At 36.0% G+C, this 20328-nt stretch overlaps 2 protein-coding genes across 6 annotated transcripts in view; one reads left to right on the forward strand and one right to left on the reverse strand.

Annotated features, from left to right (window-relative positions):
• Positions 1 to 740: 740 nt before the first annotated feature.
• Positions 741 to 20328, forward strand: part of LOC115670692 (uncharacterized) — a 53516-nt gene continuing 33928 nt past the window's right edge. For 2 of the 5 annotated variants that reach the window (XR_008816016.1, XR_008816015.1), the window contains exons 1-16: positions 741 to 1035; positions 1153 to 1542; positions 1678 to 1903; positions 1994 to 2239; positions 2368 to 2465; positions 2836 to 2934; positions 3030 to 3117; positions 3728 to 3954; positions 6171 to 6355; positions 6565 to 6764; positions 7768 to 8100; positions 8188 to 8289; positions 8579 to 8876; positions 9179 to 9327; positions 9429 to 9713; positions 10894 to 11238. Coding sequence is in view for 3 of the 5 variants with exons in the window: in XM_030592016.2 (XP_030447876.1) it covers positions 1244 to 1542; positions 1678 to 1903; positions 1994 to 2239; positions 2368 to 2465; positions 2836 to 2934; positions 3030 to 3117; positions 3728 to 3954; positions 6171 to 6355; positions 6565 to 6764; positions 7768 to 8100; positions 8188 to 8289; positions 8579 to 8876; positions 9179 to 9327; positions 9429 to 9713; positions 10894 to 11103 (3045 nt within the window). In the remaining 2 variants the exon portion in view is untranslated. Of the gene's footprint in view, positions 1036 to 1152; positions 1543 to 1677; positions 1904 to 1993; positions 2240 to 2367; positions 2466 to 2835; positions 2935 to 3029; positions 3118 to 3727; positions 3955 to 6170; positions 6356 to 6564; positions 6765 to 7767; positions 8101 to 8187; positions 8290 to 8578; positions 8877 to 9178; positions 9328 to 9428; positions 9714 to 10893; positions 11730 to 20328 lie in introns of those variants that run through there. The other 3 variants (XM_030592016.2, XM_056309419.1, XM_030592018.2) reach the window with 3 other exon arrangements.
• On the reverse strand, positions 12337 to 13364 carry LOC115670803 (MLP-like protein 328). Its single transcript, XM_056309423.1, has 2 exons — positions 12906 to 13364; positions 12337 to 12697 (listed from the first exon to the last, which is right to left on the reverse strand). The coding sequence occupies exons 1-2, from the start codon at positions 12997 to 12999 to the stop codon at positions 12426 to 12428; spliced, it is 366 nt and encodes a 121-aa protein (XP_056165398.1). The 5' UTR covers positions 13000 to 13364; the 3' UTR covers positions 12337 to 12425.

Consider the following 20328-nt stretch of genomic DNA (forward strand, 5'->3'; position numbering starts at 1 on the left):
TTAATAATATTTTTTATTAAAATATTTTATTCTCGTTAGATCCGGCGAGGGCGGTCCTCGGGCCGGACATTAGAAGCTACAATAAAAATCAAGAAAAGGAAGAAAAAAAAAATTGATTCTCAAAATTGTTCCCAGAATCAAGAAGCTACTTTTTTTTTATTCTTAAAAACTGATTCTGGGAACAATTTTTGACAAAATTGTGCTCATAATCAAAAAATTAAACAAACGCATTTCTGTTCCCAAACTGATTCTGGGAACAAAAGAACAGAATCAAATACTATTTGGCAAGTTGTCTTGCGCAGCCTAAATTCAATGCTCCTTTTCCGTTTTCTGGCATTCTGTTTCTAAATTTCCACGCGCAAGCTTGCGAAAGCAATTTGCAACGCAAGCAGCGACGGTTTGCCGGGTTCTTCCCTAAAGACAGCACGAACTCTCGATTTGTCACGTGTCAACTCGAGCTCGGGCCTATTCCGGGCCGGATGGACCAGTCATTGGTCATCATCTCGAAATCAATCGAGACACATTTCACAAGGAGGAGGCATAAAAAAAACATGTGTTCGATGAAAGGAACATGATGGGGGTTTTTTGCAGAGGAGGTGCGTGCGAAAGAGAATATGCCAAGGAGATGTGCGTTGCGGACATTCCCAGATTCCTCCGAGTCGGTTTGACATTACTGCTCAGACGCACCCACACGTAATTCCCACCGACAGACCATTCCCCCCCTTTTCTGCAGTTCCTCGCACACGCACGCTTTCCCTTCTCTCTCTCTGGCTCGCTCGCTTTGCGCATTCATCCGTCCCTCCATTCCTTCGTCGTCGTCAAGATTCTCGAAGCCGGCTTCGCTCGCCGTCGCCGTTCCGATTGGCCAATCCCCCGTTGCCCAATCTCGTCCCCGTGCCACCCCCCCGTCTCGAGAGTTCCGGCGGCGCTGTGGGGGGTGGAGCTTCCGGTTGCGGCGGTTTGCGGCGGCCCCGACGGGTTTTGCGGCAAAAGCCCTAGTGCTCTGCTCCGCGGCCGAGGAAGCTTGCGATTGAAGTAAGCCCCTCTGTTGCTCGCTCTTGTCGATTGTTGCTCGCTTAGATGGAATGAGCGCGTGACGTGAAGTGGGTTTTGTGTTCCGCGCTTGCTGATTGATTGGCTGTTGTTCTTCAGATAGGGATTTGCTTCTGGTGTTCTCGGGTTGCTTTGTGGGAAGGAGCTGAAATCGGCGAAGTGGGGAAGTGGCGCACTGAGGATCGCGAGTATGGGCTCTGAGAGGCAGTCCATGGGTCTCCTGGACACGCTGAAAATGGAGCGAATGAGGACTATTCTGACGCACACGTATCCCTATCCTCACGAGCATTCGAGGCACGCTATAATTGCTGTAGTCGTCGGTTGCCTATTCTTCATATCTTCGGACAATATGCACACTCTGATTGAGAAGTTGGATAACAACGTCAAGTGGTGGTCTATGTATGCTTGCTTGGTTGGTTTCTTCTATTTCTTTTCGACTCCGTTCGTTGGGAAGACGATCAAGCCCAGTTATTCGAATTTTAGCAGATGGTGAGCACTCTATTCCGTCCTAAGCCTAAATGATTGTTTTTTTGCTATGAAATGGGGCTCGCTTTGTATTCCTTTGAGTGCATTGGCAGTTGTTTTAACCGTCTCGACTCGTTGGAATAATGCTTGCTTTCACAGGTACATTTTGTGGATTTTTGTGGCGGCTCTGTATCATCTTCCCAGTTTTCAGTCAATGGGAGTGGATTTGAGGATGAATTTGTCTTTATTTTTGACAATTTATGTCTCCTCTATTTTATTCCTTATTGTCTTCCATATCATATTCCTCGGTCTTTGGTATATTGGACTTGTATCTCGTGTGGCTGGAAGAAGGCCGGAGCTCTGGACCATTCTACAGAATTGTGCGGTTAGTTCTGAGGATCCATTTCTTATAAGATTATATAGCATTTGCCTTTTCTTGTTGTTTTTAATATAATGCATTTCATGTGATGTATAGGTTCTAAGCATTGCCTGCTGTGTATTTTATAGTCACTGCGGCAACCGTGCTATTTTGAAGCAAAGGCCGTTTGAGCGAAAAAGTTCTGGTTGGTTTCCTCTTTGGAAGAAAGAAGAAAGGAACACATTGATCTCGAAATTCCTTCGGATTCACGAGTTTAAGGACCAGATTTGCTCATCTTGGTTTGCACCGGTTGGGTCTGCGAATGATTATCCACTCTTATCGAAGTGGGTCATATACGGGGAGGTACAAAATGAAAACTTTTTACATTGATCATATGTCATGTACCGGCTTCATTGTTATGACTTTTGACATCGATAATTTGTCATTCACCTACTTAATTGTTATTAATATCTCTTTTTTGGTTGTTGCAGGGCTCGGGCTCTTCTGATGAAATTTCTCCTTTATACTCGTTATGGGCAACCTTTATAGGCCTTTATATTGCCAATTATGTTGTGGAAAGGTCAACAGGGTGAGTGACAATTTGTTAGTTTTTTGAATAATTAATATAACTTTGCCCCCTGGCCTTGGACGTAGTTTTGTGATGGATAAATTGTTCATATTCTTGTTCTAGTGCAATAGTTTACACTTTAGGTGTTTTGATTAGCCAGTGAATAGCCATATCTGAGGAAGTCGATAGCCTGAATGTGATGGATGATTCTATCATGTCATAGAGTTCTTTATGATAATGCAGTTGAGAATTTGGCAGTAGAAAAGTAGAGTGGTCTTGTGCTAATAGATGCCCTTGTATCTTTTTAGCTCAACTTTTGCCTGTCATCATAATCTTCTTCACCATTCTGTGGTGATTTCAACTCAATTTGTTCGAATGTTATAACAAGCAGGTGGGCTCTCTCTCACCCTTTATCAGTTGAAGAATATGAAAAGTCGAAGGAAAAGCAAATGAAACCAAACTTTTTGGACATGGTTCCCTGGTATTCTGGGTATATGGTTTCCCTCTTCTTTTTCCTTTTCTTGCCCGTTTTTTGGGGGATCTTGCAGTATTTTTTCCTTATACAGTTGTTATTGTGTCCTACAGAACTTCAGCTGATCTTTTTAAGACAATGTTTGACCTCCTAGTGTCAGTAACAGTCTTTGTTGGCCGTTTTGACATGCGCATGATGCAGGTAAAGTTCCATTGTCTCAACTTTATGTGCTTAATTTATGGTGTTCCCTGTCTGTCTTGTAAATCTCCCTCTTAATTGCGGTGTTACTTCTCTCTTTATCTGTCTATCAATGTCTCTAAGAAGAGAATTAATTTCAGGGAATTACCTTCACATTCTTTCCTTGTTGGATCCTAACAAAAGGAACATTATGAAACTTATGCATCAGTAACACAGCATTAAATTATGCTTAGGTTGTTGTATCATGTACTTATTTTGTTGTCCAACTTAGGCACTTGTTTCTAAACTCCCTTTGAGATAAAAAAGGCACAAAAAAGGAAGAAAAAGTTTTTAGATTGTTTGAAGTTTGAATGAGTATTTTGTGCTGTCAATCGATCTAAAGTTGCTATATGCAAACTTTGATTATTAATGTTTCTTTCCAATCTTTTATTTTTTTTTGCAAATTCTCCATCTTTTCATCGGATCAATTTGTTGTCACTATAGCACTAATGAAATCATTGTTAATAGTATAGATTCTCTAATTAAATTAAGCCTTTTGATCCTGTTTAAGTACAAAACCATGTGTATATAGTTAACGCAGTGGCTGCATTGTTTCATCTTTCTAATTCATCAGGCAGCAATGAACAAGGTCGAAGATGGAGTTGAGCAGGATTTTCTCTACGATCACTTCAGTGAAAAAGATAATTTTTGGTTTGATTTCATGGCTGATACTGGTGATGGTGGGAACTCTTCTTACAGCATTGCACGGCTATTGGCTCAGCCTTCACTTAATGTGACGACCAGTGATTCTACGCTTTGCTTACCACGAGGGAACTTGCTTCTCATTGGGGGTGATCTTGCGTAAGTCAATCACATGTTTATCTATTCCACAACATGACAATTTGTATCAGTTTTAAGTAATTTTCTTGCTCTCATTATATTCCATCTTTTGCATAAACCAGAGCATTTAGAGTATCACATTTTAATGATTGGTGGTTCTTAAATAGTATTAGACTGTTAGTCATAGAAAATGAATTTGTTTTATAAACCACTTTAAATCAAATCTATTTAGTGGGTTTGATGCTCATGGTAAGTAGTTCTTGTCTATTGAATATCAAATTTGAATTGGTTTGTTTGTTTTGTAAGTTTGACCCTGCGCTGAACTTTGCCTTGCTTCTACTCTCTGAATTGTTTATCAGAATTTTCTCTTTTGGCTAGCAATGATCTGGGCCCATGTTTCTTCAGTCTTAATTATATGAAACAGAACCAAACTTTTTTGGTTGATTAAATGTTGCATTTGAGCCTTTTCTTGTCTGTTTTATATGTTATTCTATTTAGACTGCTTCTTCTGCGTCTACTTTTGTAGGTGGAGCATTTTAATTTGCTTAACTTGCCTTCATTGTACCATTAGGCTTTTAAATATATGTTGTGTTCATTGAGTTTGAACTTTGAAGCTCTCATTGGCCATTTTGGGTATGTGACTTGATTACCTCAGGGTTGGTTTATTTTGACTTATGAAAAGCTGAAGCAATTTTTACTGTCCTGCCAATATTTAAAATAGTATCCAAATTTTAAAACATTATGAAAATTATATATGTTAATCTACGTGTTAGCATTTACTATATTGTGAAAGTTTCAAGTGGTTAAGATTAAAAAAAAAAAACAAGTCAAAGACCGTGCACCGCAACATTTGAAGAAAAGCAAAAAGGTAAAAATAAAGCCACTCTGGATACATCTTATTTTTCAGCCCCATGAAGCAGCCAGCACATATGCTTTATATTTGGAGAATAATTGCATCTTGAGCAAGGTAGTCAAACTCACTTTGGTTACTGACATCGTCTTAAAATGGGACTTTAAGATTAAATCGTAACATTTTACATACTTAAACAACTAGGTAGAAGTTTGAGTCTTATACTCCAAACTATTAAATTAATGATAGGAGCTGTTAAATGGTTCCATGCTCCCAATAATACAAATATTCTGAAATCAATTATATTTAAAAGCCGCTTAATTTATAAGCATGGTTTTCAGTTTTATATCGATGAATAAATATGTGCAACAGTTAATGAAATTGATTTACTTCACATTACCTGCAAAGTTAAAGTCCATTCAAAATGAAGTCTAGACTAATCTGCAGACTAAACTATATAGATTTATTTAACTTGAAGTTATCAGATTTTCAGTAAAGTAACAGTAAAATGACACTGGACCAATGAGATTAGTTCATTTAAGAGTAACAATTATTGATGCCTATTTCTGCTCGAGTGTCACTTTTCACCATCGAAGCATATTAATGTAGCGGATGGTTGGTGTAGTCATGTATGAAGTTGTTGAGCAAAGACACCAAGACAGAGAGAGATGAAGAGACTTCTTTGATCTTTTGTTCCCCCTGAAAATTATCATTTGCAATGAACCAGCAGTGGATCTCTCTTCAAATTTTTTTTTTTTAGAAAGCACACTTCCATCAGGCATTAGCGAAACTCACCTTTTCACCAACGCCTGTTTTGGCTTCAAACAAGCCAAATACTCTAACTAAAATCTCTGGGGCAGAAATAAACAATCTCACTGAGTCATACAAGTCTTTTAGGTAAAAGATGAGTAAATATAAGTCAGATCGCGAGTTTCATGATTTTAATGAGTCAACTCGCTGTTTCACTCAATTTCACTCAATGAACAATTCTGTATGCTAGTTGGGATGATTATCTTGATTTGGGTCATAATTTTACGAGTCAAAGTGCATTGTCAATCACAATGGTCTTGAGGATTTTTGTCAATACTTTTAATGGATGGGTCTTCGCTTTATAGGCTGGAAAGCTAATTATGTCTTTATATCATCTGTCAATATTGTAAGTTCAGGCTAGTCTACTTTTACTTGTTTTCTTTTATTTCGGTTGTGTTGAATATTACATTTTTTATTTGATCACATCTGTTGCTGAGTATGAAAGGAAGTGTCAGCTGGTTTTGAATTTAAAATAAACATTGCGAACAAAGAATTAGGCATCATTTGATTGTATAAGTGCATCGTTTTCTAGAAATGTTCATTCTCGCCTAAACAAAATATTATGCTTCTTTTGTAGATATCCAAATCCGTCTGCATTTACTTACGAAAAGAGGTTCTTTCGTCCTTTTGAGTGTGCTCTTCAGCCTCCACCTTGGTACAAACTAGAGCAGATCGCTGTGAACAAGCCTGAAATTCCATCAGGGTTATCTGAGCTAAAGCAATATGATGGGCCCCAGGCTTTCCTAATTCCTGGAAATCATGGTCAGATTTGGTTTTCATTGTGACCCTTGCTTAAGTTTTCTGTTTGGCTCTTGGAGAACACCTTGTATCGTTTTGAAACTTGAAACTAATATCATTGCATTGTGCTCTCCCATGTCCTTAGTTGTTTTCTTATTAGAAAGTTTCTCAAATCTGGTACTTTGAAGATGTAATGGTTACCTTATAAAATCCTGTTTCTGTGGTTTTTACAGATTGGTTTGATGGACTTCATACTTTCATGAGGTACATATGTCATAAGAGTTGGTTAGGTGGGTGGTTGATGCCTCAGAAAAAGAGTTATTTTGCTTTGCAACTCCCCAAAAATTGGTGGGTATTTGGCCTTGATCTGGCACTCCATGGCGATATTGATGTGTACCAATTTAAATTCTTCTCAGAGCTGGTAAAGACGAAGGTACTTCCTTAATTTTCTTAGCAATTTTTTGACTATCTTTGCTAGAAAAACAACCGGATGAGGGAACTGCTTGAGTTGAGGGATCCTGCATTGGACACGTAGCCGATAGTTTGTATCACTCTTGAGGATATTCCTCAGGGTTGTATAGCATCTTTCTGCTTTTTGAGTTGTCATTTTAGATATTTTCCAGCAGATTATTTGCTATTGATGTGCAGTGTGATATGTTGTTAAGTTGTTTACTGTTGGACATATATTTTTCTGCTAGTAATTTGCTGAGAGAGGATCATGGTCTTTGTTTCTATCTTATTAGAAGCCTTTGCAGAACTGCACATCTATCTGCCCTTTGTTAAGTTATTAGCTTGTGATGTACTCCTGTTGGGGCCAATAATTCTAGCCTCTGAATGACAACTTTAGTGCTATAATACGTTCAAAATATTCCCTGAGAGAGCTTATCAATATTATCGTTTGCTAATGGTCTCAGTTCTAATGTTGAGTCCTGCTTTAAATGTTTTTCAGACATGATTTAGGACCGAGTGAGAAGTCCTCTATCAATGTCCTCAGTGTCCTGGGATAAAGTCTGTTTGAACCCAGCATTTTGCTCTATTGCTTCCATATGTGTGGCTTAATTTGGAGTTTGGACATTTGTTCTTGTATAAATAGGAATTATTAGCTAGGGATCTTATGATTTCTTATCTATGTCACTGTTAGTCTGTGCATATGGAGAATGATGTGCTTTGAAACTGTATCCTCAACTGAATCTAAAATCATTAATTATCGGAATTTGTTTCATATCCTCTACTACTGCTAGCAACTTACATTTTCCACAATAGATTATGGTGTTTTTTTTTTATGTTTCTGGTACCTCTAGATACACCTCTTAATCACTATAATACAAAGTGGAATTTTTTTAGGGACTAAAGCTAGTGAAAAACCTCTACATCATAACATGATATCTACAGCTGTCTCTTGTTACAGTGAATATCTAATTCCACATTTAATGCAGGTTGGGGATGAGGATTCAGTTATCATACTGACACATGAACCTAACTGGCTTCTCGATTGGTACTGGAATGATGTTTCTGGAAAGAATTTCACTCATTTGATATGTGATTATTTGAAGGGAAGATGTAAACTTCGAATTGCTGGGGACTTGCATCATTATATGCGTCACTCATATGTACCTTCAGATGGGCCAGTTTATGTGCAACATCTACTTGTGAATGGTTGTGGTGGGGCATTTTTACATCCAACCCATGTATTTGGGAACTTCAAGGAATATTGTGGAACTACTTATGAGACCAACGCTTCTTATCCGTCTTTTGAAGATTCTAGCAGGGTATATGACAAGACGGCATCTAGCTTCTTTGATCAATTAGTTTTGAACTGTAGTGCAAAATCTTACTTTTATCTGGTTACTTTGCAGATTGCTTTGGGGAATATCTTGAAATTTAGGAAGAAAAACTGGCAATTTGATATTATTGGTGGTATTATCTACTTTGTACTGGCTTTTTCTATGTTCCCACAAGTGAGTATTCCTTTAGCTGAATGTGATTTTTACATTCAGATTCTTGGTAGACTGGTATCATGTCACTTAGCACTTGGGCATATTTATTAATCCAATCCGTTAGAAGCAGGGTGTTTTCATTTTACTTAACTCTTCATTGTGAATCCCTTTTAAGCAGTCAAAGTTCCCAGGAGATAATTCAAGTTCCGAAGATAGCTCAAACAAATAGCATGGATCCTACTTATCCTGCTGCTTTATTATTATGTTGATATGTTTGAGTAGTTGGCTTATTCTTGGGCTTCCTTTGCAGTGTAAGCTCAATCACATGTTACAAGGTGACTCCGTTTCTGGTCATTTGAAGAGCTTTTTTGTCACTGTATGGGCTGCTTTCAAGTACTTGCTGGAGCAGTCTTATGTATCACTAGCAGGTGCTTTGCTATTGCTAATTGTATCTGTCACATTTGTACCATCAAAAGTGTCGCGGAAGAAACGAGTGATGATTGGTGTACTTCATGTTTCTGCACACTTAACTGCTGCACTAATTCTTATGCTACTGATGGAACTGGGTGTAGAGACCTGCATCAGGCATAAACTTTTGGCGACTTCAGGTTAGTGTTCATACTTTCTGATGTATGTGTATTTTTTTGACTCAAGATGTTGATTTTGCATTAATCAGTGGATGCTTGATTTGATCCTCTGCTTTGACATAATGAAGAAGTGAGCGCGTCTCCAGTGGAAAAATGATGTTCGATTGATGAATATAACTTCATTAATTTTCGTCTTGTAGCACATCTACAGCTACTCTTAAAATAAGACACTGCATTTTTCTTGAGCTTGTGTCATGTCCTTGTGTCGGCTAAGTAAGCATTTGCATAAGTATCTGAGATGCTGACCTAGATTTGTCTCTTAGGTTATCACACATTGTACCAGTGGTACCGAACTGTAGAGAGTGAGCACTTTCCAGATCCAACAGGCCTTCGAGCTCGTATTGAACAATGGACATTGGGTCTATATCCTGCTTGCATCAAATATCTCATGTCCGCCTTCGATGTCCCGGAGGTTTGTATCCTTTATATTTTTCATAGTGCTGTTTTTTGAATATGGGTATCTTATATGATATATTTTTCTACAATGTGACTTTTTTTGGATTGAATTGCCAGGTCATGGCTGTATCAAGGACAAACATTTGCCAGGGGGGAATGGAATCATTGTCACGTGGCGGTGCAACGATATATTATGCTTCTGTGTTTCTCTATTTCTGGGTCTTTTCCACTCCTGTTGTCTCTCTAGTTTTTGGAAGCTACTTATACATTTGCATTAACTGGCTTCATTTACACTTCGATGAGGCCTTCTCCTCACTTCGAATTGCTAATTACAAGGGATTTACACGATTCCACATAAACAGGGAAGGTGATCTTGAAGTCTATACCCTAGTAGTCGATAAGGTAACTGGTCAGAACTATCTGCTACTTTAGTTACATAGACAGTGTACTCCCTTCCTCTGTCTTGGATATTTTAAGCAATATGATTGTTTTACGAACATTTCTATAGAAAGCCTATTCTTCATCAGAATATATTTGGAAATTGAAGCAGCAGTATTTGCAGGATGTCTTGCATTATCACTATTGTTTGTTTATTTGTTTATATATTGCACTATCGTTATATTGTCTAGAAATAGACACTGGCAGAAAACTTTGACGATTTTCTGTATTAATGGCTTCCCTACCAGTATCTTCTCTGTTATCAATTTAAATTACTTATAGTATATTAAGGACAAGGTGCTTCATGAAGGGAAAAATCAGCAATAAAGAAAAGGTTCTAAGAGTTTGACTTAGTGCATTGTGTTGTGAAGTGGTCTCATGTCGTACTGGGTTCTTAGATATGAAATATTTGCTTCTATGTGGAGTCAGCGTTGTGGCTTGTTAAATATATCTGGAAGAGTTTTGACTAAAGCACATTATCTCGGGAACTGGTCAACACCCAGGTGTTGTGAGATATGCATTACTTGTTTGGTCAGATTCAGTGATAAGGTCTGTTAAATATATGTTTTTTTTTGGTAAGGTTGTCTGTTAAATATATGTTGCTCCCTAGTGAATGCTAAAAAAAATTTAAGAGCAGATATGATACCCTGTATGCCTTGAAAAAGCGGGATGTAATTTGGGATTCTGCGGTAAATTCTCAGACTGGCAGCATGTGTTGGTAATAATATACCTCTTGAGCATTATCTGTCGGAAACATTTGTGTTCTACAATTGATTATTTCCCCGTTACTTATTGCTACTAGGGCTGTTGAAATCATCGGGATGGCAGGTTGTTGTAAAACAAACTTGCATTAAGAAGGATAAAAGACTACAGAAATGCAGAGTTGATTGCGGATTTTTGACTGGTAAAGAAAATATAATAAGATAAATAGTAGAATGATACCAGATATATGGATCCAGTATGGTCATTGAAACTCCATATGCTCCATAGTTCAAAAGACTATCTGAACACAGTTTTTTAGCCAATTCAAAGTATCTTTCTTTTGCCCAAATATTAATTGCATCATTTCTTTCCAGATTTTATGACGCTTTCCTGTTCAATGGTGTAACTGTTACCAACAATAATGACTCACCTTGTAATGCAGGTTCCAAAGGAATGGAAGCTGGATCCTGATTGGGATGGAGAAACAAAACAGCCACAGCAGTTAAGCCACCTTAGGATGTTTCCTAGTAAGTGGAGTTCTGCAGCTCCCTTACAAGACCCGGTAAAAACAGTAAGAATTGTTGACCATTTTGTCATAAATCGGACGGTGAAAACTCATTCAGAAGCCTGTAATGGGTCAGTGAATAGCTGATGATCATCACTCAGTTGGGTATAAAATTCCAATACCTCTCATTCACGAGGCAAAGGCAAGGGATTTGGTCTTACACAGGAGCTGTGTGAAATCTATATGTCTCATACCATGTAGATTTTGCCAGTATGATATGAGGTGCTTCAACTCTGGCATGTGCTCTCCACATTTTCGGTTGTCCTGGCATGAGAGAGAACATAATCGAGGCTGCCCTAGCTTGAGACAAGAACATGGTCAAGAGAGTGAATCTTGAATTGATTTCATGACTCTTTGATCGAATCAAAATCAGTGATGGATATTTGCCGCTTTGCATCTGACACTTGATGAGATTTTGAGTCACCCATTTAGGCGACACTTGCAACAGCAAAGGTGACTACAACTTATTAGGTACTCTTTTAGTTCTTTATTAGAAGTAGATTCTGGTAAAATTGTACATAAGAATGTTCACAGTTGTGATTCCTTTGGTAGAGATGGACTAGTTGAAGGTTCGCCTCTGCTGTTAGCACACTAATGCAATCTGTAAAGAAAATATCAAACCATTATTCTGTAATTGTTCTTTAGATGGGATGGCGCTACGATGTAATATTTGATCAAGGAATGATATCAATGTACCATTGGATTCTGCTCAAGTGACGAGTAGCTTCTTTTGCTGGTCCTGCTTTGAAGTAATTAGGTTGATTTATTTTCCTGCAGAGAAAGCCAGAGAAAGCTATTTGATCCTCTTATATTTAGCTGATAAATTTGGAATAAGAGAGAATTACATTTGAATGCTGCTTTGATGGCTAGAAGGCTAAAGAGAGACATTTAAGTAGAAAGAATGAAAAAATTGAGGGGGACAACAAAAGTAGAGGTAGAATAGAGCTTAGAGGGAATCATACTTGCATAAATTGTTGATTGGTGGGCTTTCAAATGTTCTTTTCTTCTTTGAATTGAAGCTCAGAAATACACTGGGGAATTAGACTTCCAAGTAAAAATATCCAGCACTCTTAACTTTTGCAACTGGAAATTGAATGTGAGAATCTGAAGGAAATTGATTAGAAGTTTCCATGATTGACTGTTAGCTCCCTCCTTGCAATTTGTAGCTCTGGAACTCTTCAAGGAATTTAATTACAAGATACCGGTTAATGTTTTAACAACATGAAAAGCTGGTGATTCTTGCAAGATTTTATTCTGCATAATAATAATTTAGTAAACCCACAGCAGCACACACTGAATCACTGATCCACACATCTCGGAAGTCAGAAGCGCAGTAGCTTCTCTTTATTTCACCACTCGGTACTACACACGGGATTCAGGACATTTTCTTTCAGCTCTTTTTATCAACCTTAACCTTGTTTCGGGGTCAAGTGTTTGTCAAGATCTTTGATGACATCGACGACAAGCAGGAGATAATTGTGCGGCTCGCCATCAGTCTCCTTGAACTTCTTGTAGATAAATGAAATCTTCACCGACCCTGACTCGCCCTTGGGGAAAACCTGATAGACGGCCTTGTAGACCTTGTACTGTTCAAGGATGTGTCCGCCCACAGCCACCATCGTCATCGACTTCTTATCCTCATCTATTTCCATCTTCTCCTTGAATATCTCCTGCACCCCGTCTGCAAATTGGTCCCACTTAAATGTGTTTCATTCATTATAAAACACAAACACTTCAATAGTCAGAGAGCTTTTTATGATATTGTGCGTTGATTGACGACAAAATGAACATATCTACAGCTAAATATTTACGAGCCCGAAGTGCCTATCACGGGGCACAATTTGGACAGACCTTCTCAGATCAATCGACATTACTGGGTTCATACGTACCGATGGTGTAGTTCCAGAGTTTCACGGAACCGGGAGAGACCCAGTCGCCCGCCCTCATGAATTTCAGCTCCTTGGACTTTTTCCGGTGAGGCATCAGGAAGACGGTGGAGTTCGGAGCTCAAACGTTTGTAGAACTTGTCCGCTGGCGAGTTGATCTCGAACTCTTCCTCCAGCTTCCCGTCCAGATCCATTTCCTTTCTCTACAAACACAAGTGTGTTTAGCGCACAGGCCTCTTTAAGGATATTATACTACTCGGTTTCAAGAATGAAGATTGTGTGTGTTGGCTCTGAACTTGATCTCCTATTTATAGATACTTTGGTGGGGGGTGAGTGGCTTTTATTTTTGTTGTGTTTGTTGGGTATACTTGGAGATCATGCACAGATTCTTACATGTGGAGAAATTTGGGTCAGTGCCTAGCTGATCTAGACAGATGCTGATCACTTTCTGGGTCGGTTTCCGGTCACAAGCCTAAAAGTTGGCCTCTCCTTGAGTGGGTTCTTGGTTTCAGTTTTGGAACAAGTGGTCTACCCTAGAATTTATTGGCATGAGGATAGAATCGAACCATTCTTTGAATAAACGTTTTCTTCTTCAAAAAGAGAAAAAAACATGTTATATAATATTTTTGCGCACAAGTTCTAAATACATTATATAGAAAAATAATTTTATAAAATTCATCTTTTCATTGTGATGGACACCGCATTATAGAAGGACACTCAAATTTGTAAATGACTTCCTTCCACACAAGTCGATACAGTTAATGTAAATTGCCACTTTCTAAAAACTTAATAAAATATCTAGAATATTTACAAAAACGGATTTATTAATTGATATTTAAGAGTCATTTGGATTTTTATAAAAGCCAACTACTATGGAAAAATTTTCCTTTCCACACTTATATTGATTGTAACTAGGTAACAACGCAAGAGGACAGAACAAGAATACGTGAAAAATTTTGCGGGTATTTTGCTACATTTTTCTCCAGTAGTTTTAGCTGTGAAGAAGGGTGTTGCAACTTTTATAAGCCATTTACCAAATAGCTCAATATAGATTTCAAGGAACCGTCTCACCTAATTTCAAGATACCGTATCTTTAAAGTATGTATTATCAAACAAAAGTGCTACGACTCGTCGTAGCTTAGGTAAATACAACACAATTACTGTATAATCCCAGCTATACCGAATGGGCTCCTAGACAGTACTTAAGTAATTGGGAACATCAACATTTTGAACATCTTTTAACCTAAACTTAAACATAATACATTTTCAGACTTCGATAACAATTCCATGCATGCCTATTCACGTGTCTCACGCTTTTGTATGCTCACGTTTGCAATAAAAGTCAATTAATTTTAAAGTTATTAAGCCATGTATGATGAAAGCTAAGTCTAATATCTTTTGAGTCCTTTGCTATTCATAGCATAGAAGTCACTTTCGCAAAATCTCTACCCGAATCCTCAACTCAAGTACACAAAGGCGTGCTTACAACTAACTACCAACTCTCTTGTCATTAAAAAAACAAAACTCTCTTGTCATTGGATAAGCAGAAACAAGAGAAGGATTTCAATAAATACAGTCCACCATTATTATACCCCTGAAAACAGATAGACAAGTATCAGAACTGGATCGATGAATGTTATGTCTGGAAGTTGAAGTATGACCTGCCTTTATATGAATGAAAATAATTAATGAATGGTTGGACGCAATGTATATGGAGTTCTATATTGCTTCAACTAACTCCTGTGCGTGGCTGAAATAGTATGAAAAACAATTGAATTTTTCAAATATAAAAATAGTTGTGAGCATCATCACCAACTCATCTATGGCCTCCAATGTCGTGTATTCAATTACTGAGTCTTCACGTTGCATATATATTAATAAGTCAAATTGTCAAACAAAACGCAATTTACATTATATAGAAATGTCCTTGCGATGTTCATAGAGATAAGAGTCTGAATATGACGTGGAAATAAAATGTGGAAATAGAATAATTCTAGCCTCAATATGACAACTTTAGTGCTATAATACGCACAAAGTATTCCTTGAGAGAGCTTATGGATATTATGCTCTGTTAATGATCTCATTTCTTATGTCGAGTCCTGCTTTGAATTTCTTGCAGCACCTGATTTAGGACTAAGCGAGAAGACCTCTATCAATGGCTCAATGCCCCTAGTGTCAAACGACAAAGTCTGTTTGACCTAGGCATTTTGCTCTATTTCCAGAATACATGTGTGGCTTGATTTGGAGTTTGGACATTTGATTTTCTAGAATGGAATATAGGGAATTATCAACTAGGGGTCTTATGATTTCTCATCTGTGTCGCAGCTAATCTGAGCATGTGAGGAATGACATGCGTTGAAACATGTTAACGCTAATTGTATCTTCTACTGAATTTAAACTCATTTATTATCAGAATTTGTTTCATATCATCTACTACTACTAGCAACTTATACTTCCCACAATAGATAATGGTGTTTCCTTCATGTTACCGGTACCTCTGAATACACCTCTTTATCACGATAGGACGAACCGGAACATCTTATTAAGGACTAAAGCGAGTCAAAAACACCTATATCATAACATGAGATGTACATCTAATTCCACATTAAATGTAGGTTGGGGAGAGGACTCTGTTATCATACTTACGCATGAACCTAACTGACTTCTTGATTGGTATTGGAATGATGTTTCTGGAAAGAATTTCTCTCATTTGATATGTGATTATTTGAAGGGGAGATGTAAACTTCGAATTGCTGGGATTTGCATCATTATACGTGTCCTTCATATGTACCTTCAGATGGTCCAGGTTATGTGCAACATCTACTTGTGAATGGTTGTGGTGGGGCACTTTTACATCTGACCATGTATCTGGCAACTTCAAGAAATAGTATGGAGCTACTTATGAGACAGGCATCCTACCGTCTTTTGAAATTCTGGCAGGGTATATGACAAGATGGTATCTAGCTCCTTCGATTAATTTGCTTTGAGCTGTAATGCAAACTCTTACTTTTATCTGGTTACGTTGGAGATTGCTTTGGGGAATATAACGTTACAGTTTGACTAAGTGCATTGTGTTGTGAAGTGGTCTCATGTTGTACTGGGTTCTCAGATATGAAATACTTGCTTCTATGTGGATTTAGTGTTGTGGCTTGTTAAGGTAGCGAATGATAACCATTCTGTTTCGGAATAAGTTCCTGAACCAGAAATAGATTTTTCTATTTCTGGTCCCTAGATGAGTTTCTGAGAAAAAAAACCCGTTTGATAATGACAAAAAATTTCTATTTCTAGAACAGAAACCCGTTTGATAACAGCACAAAATTTCTATTTCCTGAAATAAAAACCAGTTTGATAAACAACAGAAAATTCTATTTCCAGGAACAAAAATCCATTTTTTTAGAAATGGAATAAAAATAACAAAAAATCCGAAAAATTCATAAAAATCTTTAAAAAAATTCAGAAAATCCCAAAAAATTGAAAAATTCCAGAAAAAATCATCAAAATTTCGAGAAAATAAAAAAAATTTTAGATTTCGGGAAAATAGGAAATTTGTTGAATTTTTTCAAAAAAAATCAAGAAATCAAAAATTTCAAAACTTCACAGAATTGCTTAGAATACCTGTGGCCACCCACTTTTAGTGAAATTTAAATTTTTTTAGGTGTCCAAAAAAAATCAAAAAATCAAAAATTTCAAAACTTCACATAATAGTTTAGAATACATGTGGCCACCCACTTTGAATGAAATTTAGATCTTTTAAGGTGCCCAAAAAAATTTCAAAACTCAAAAATTTCAAAACTTTACAGAATGGCTTAGAATACCTGTGGCCACCCACTTTGAGTGAAATTTTAATTTTTGGAGGTGAAAAAAAAGCAAAAAATCAAAAATTTCAAAACTTCACAGAATGACTTAGAATACATGTGGCCATCCACTTTGAGTGAAATTTAAATTTTTTTAGGTGGAAAAAAACATAAAAAATCAAAAATTTCAAAACTTCACAGAATGACTTACAATACCTCTAGCCACTCACTTTGAGTAAGATTTAATTTTTTTTAGATGCCCAAATGGTATTTTTGATTTTTATTTTTTATTTTTTTTGGTTCCTAAAGAAAATTAAATTTCACTCAAAGTGGATGGCCACATGTATTCTAAGCCACTCTGTGAAGTTTTGAAAATTTTTCTTTTTCGCTTAATTTTTTTTTTCGACACCTAAAAAAAATTAAATTTCACTCAAAGTGGGTGGCCACAGGTATTCTAAGCAATTATGTGAAGTTTTTTATTTTTTATTTTTTTATTCTTTTCGGCACCTAAAAAAATTTAAATTTCGCTTAAAGTGGATGGCCACGGGTATTCTAAGCCATTTTGTGAAGTTTTGAAATTTTTTCTTTTTTTCTTTTATTTTTTATTTTTTTCGGCACCTAAAAAAATAAAATTTCGCTCAAAGTGTGTGCACGAGGTATTTTAAGCCATTCAGTAAAGTTTTGAAATTTTTACTTTTTTGCTTATTTTTATTTTTTTTGGCATATAAAAAAATTTAAATTTCACTCAAAGTGGGTGGCCACAGGTATTTTAAGCTATTCTGTGAAGTTTTGAAATTTTTTATTTTTTTATTTTTTTATTTTTTAAGCCATCCACTTTGAGCAAAATTTAATTTTTTTAGTTACCAAAAAAAAAAAAATAAAAAATTCTAAAATTTAAAAACTTCACAGAATATCTTAGAATACCTGTGGTCACCCAATTTGAGCGAAATTTTATTTTTTTAGGTGCCGAAAAAAATAAAAAAAAGAAAAAAATCAAAAATTTCAAAACTTCACAGAATGGCTTAGAATACTTGTGGCCATGCACTTTGAGTGAAATTTAAATTTTTTTAGTTGCCGAAAAAATAAAAAAAATAAAAAATTTCAAAACTTCACAGAATAGCTTAAAATACCTGTGGCCACCCACTTTGAGTGAAATTTAAATTTTTTTATATGCCAAAAAAAATAAAAATAAGCAAAAAAGTAAAATTTTCAAAACTTTACAGAATGGCTTAAAATACCTGTGGCCACCCACTTTGAGCGAAATTTTATTTTTTTAGTTGCCGAAAAAAATAAAAAAATAAAAAATTTCAAAACTTCACAAAATGGCTTAGAATACCTGTGGCCATCCACTTTAAGCGAAATTTAAATTTTTTTAGGCGCCGAAAAAAATAAAAAAAATAAAAAATAAAAAGATTCACATAATTGCTTAGAATACACGTGGCCACCCACTTTGAGTGAAATTTAATTTTTTTTAGGTGTCGAAAAAAAAATAAAAATAAGCCAAAAAGAAAAATTTTCAAAACTTCATAGAGTGGCTTAGAATACATGTGGCCATCCACTTTGAGTGAAATTTAATTTTCTTTAGGAACCAAAAAAAATAAAAAAATAAAAAATACCATTTGGGCATCTAAAAAAAATTAAATTCTACTCAAAGTGGGTGGCTAGAGGTATTGTAAGTCATTCTGTGAAGTTTTGAAATTTTTGATTTTTTATGTTTTTTTTCACCTAAAAAAATTTAAATTTCACTCAAAGTGGATGGCCACATGTATTCCAAGTCATTCTGTGAAGTTTTGAAATTTTTGATTTTTTGCTTTTTTTTTCACCTCCAAAAATTAAAATTTCACTCAAAGTGGTTGGCCACAGGTATTCTAAGCCATTCTGTGAAGTTTTGAAATTTTTAATTTTTTTAAATTTTTTTTGGGTATCTCAAAAAAATTAAAATTTACTCAAAAAGTGGATGGCCACAGGTATTCTAAGCCATTTTGTGAAATTTTGAAATTTTTTTTTATTTTTTTGGGCACCTCAAAAAATTTAAATTTTACTCAAAGTGGGTGGCTACAAGTATTCTAAGCAATTCTGTGAAGTTTTGAAATTTTTGATTTCTTGATTTTTTTTTTTTAAAATTCAACAAATTTCCTATTTTCTCGAAATCTGAATTTTTTTTATTTTATTGACATTTTGATGATTTTTTCTGGAATTTTTCAATTTTTTGGGATTTTCTGATTTTTTTTGAGATTTTTATGAATTTTTCGAATTTTTTAATTATTTTTATTCCATTTCTAAAAAAATGGATTTCTGTTCCTGGAAATAGAATTTTCTGTTGTTTATCAAACGAGTTTTTGTTTCAGGAAATAGAAATTTTGTGCTGTTATCAAACGGGTTTCTGTTCTAGAAATAGAAATTTTTGGTCGTTATCAAACGGGTTTTTTTTCTCAGAAACTCATCCAGGAACCAGAAATAGAAAAATCTATTTCTGGTTCAGGAACTCATTCCGGAACAGAATAGTTATCATGCGCACCCTAAATATATCTGGAAGAGTTTTGACTTAAGTGCATGTCTTGGGAACTGGTCAATACCCAGGTGTTGTGAGATATGCATCGCTTGCTCAGTCAGATTCAGTGATAAGTTTTGTTAAAAAGATAGTGCTCCCTATTATATGCAAAAAAACAATTAAGAGTGGGTTGATACCCTGTGTGCCTTGAAAAAGCGGGATTTATTTCGGATTCTGCTGTAAAACCTTAGATTGGCAGCATGTGCGGGTAATATAATACCTTTTGAGCCTTATCTGTTAGAAAATTTTGTATACTACGACGAACTATTTTGCTGTTACTAAATGCAACTAGGGCAAGACAAAAAAAAAAATGCAACTAAGGCTTGAGAAATTATTAGCGTGGCAAGTTGTAATACAATACTTTTAGAGCCTTATCTGTTAGAAAATTTTGTATGCTACAATGTACTGTTTCGCTGTTTCTAAATGCAATTAGGGCAATACTAAAAAAAATCCAACTAGGGCTGTAGAAATTATTGGTATGGCAAGTGGTAATATAATACCTTTTCAGCCTTATTTGTTAGGAAATTTTGTATACTACAACGGACTGTTTCGCTGTTACTAAATGCAACTAGGGCTGTAGAAATTATCGGCTTGGCAAGTGGTTGTAAGACAAACTTTCATTAAGAACGATATTTAGACTGCAAGAATTATATGCAGAGTCAATTCTGGAAATTGACCGGAAAAGAAATTATGGAAAGATAAATCGAACAATGATGATAGAGATTTGGATCCAGTAAGGTCATCGAAACTATCTGTGTACCCTTGACTTGTAATGGGGAACTTCCACATTTCACAATTCTATCTGAATACAGTTTTTGCCCAATTCAAACTATCTTTTCTTTGGTCCAAACATTAAATGCATCTTTTCTTTCCAGATTTTATGACGCTTTCCTGCTCAATTGTGTAACTCTTACCAACAATAGTGACTTATCTTTGCATATCAAAACTTGAGCTTATTATGAAGTTTGCTTATTTTATTCACCTTTTAATGCAGTTTCCAAGAAAAGGTAGCTGGATCCTGATTGGGATGGAGAACCAAAACAGCCACAGCAGTTAATCCATCTTAGGAAGTTTCCTAGTA

The sequence above is a fragment of the Syzygium oleosum genome, unplaced genomic scaffold (assembly GCF_021117445.2).
Source record: "Syzygium oleosum isolate NSW1041296 unplaced genomic scaffold, Sole_v2.1 Sole_v2.03, whole genome shotgun sequence".
NCBI lineage: Eukaryota > Viridiplantae > Streptophyta > Magnoliopsida > Myrtales > Myrtaceae > Syzygium > Syzygium oleosum.

Coding starts and splice junctions, on each gene's coding strand:
- LOC115670803 (XM_056309423.1), bottom strand. CDS start 12,999: ATGCCTCACCGGAAAAAGTCCAAGGAGCTGAAATTCATGAGGGCGGGC. Junction 12,698..12,905: donor ACTCTGGAACTACACCATCG/GTACGTATGAAC, acceptor ACCAATTTGCAG/ACGGGGTGCAGGAGATATTC.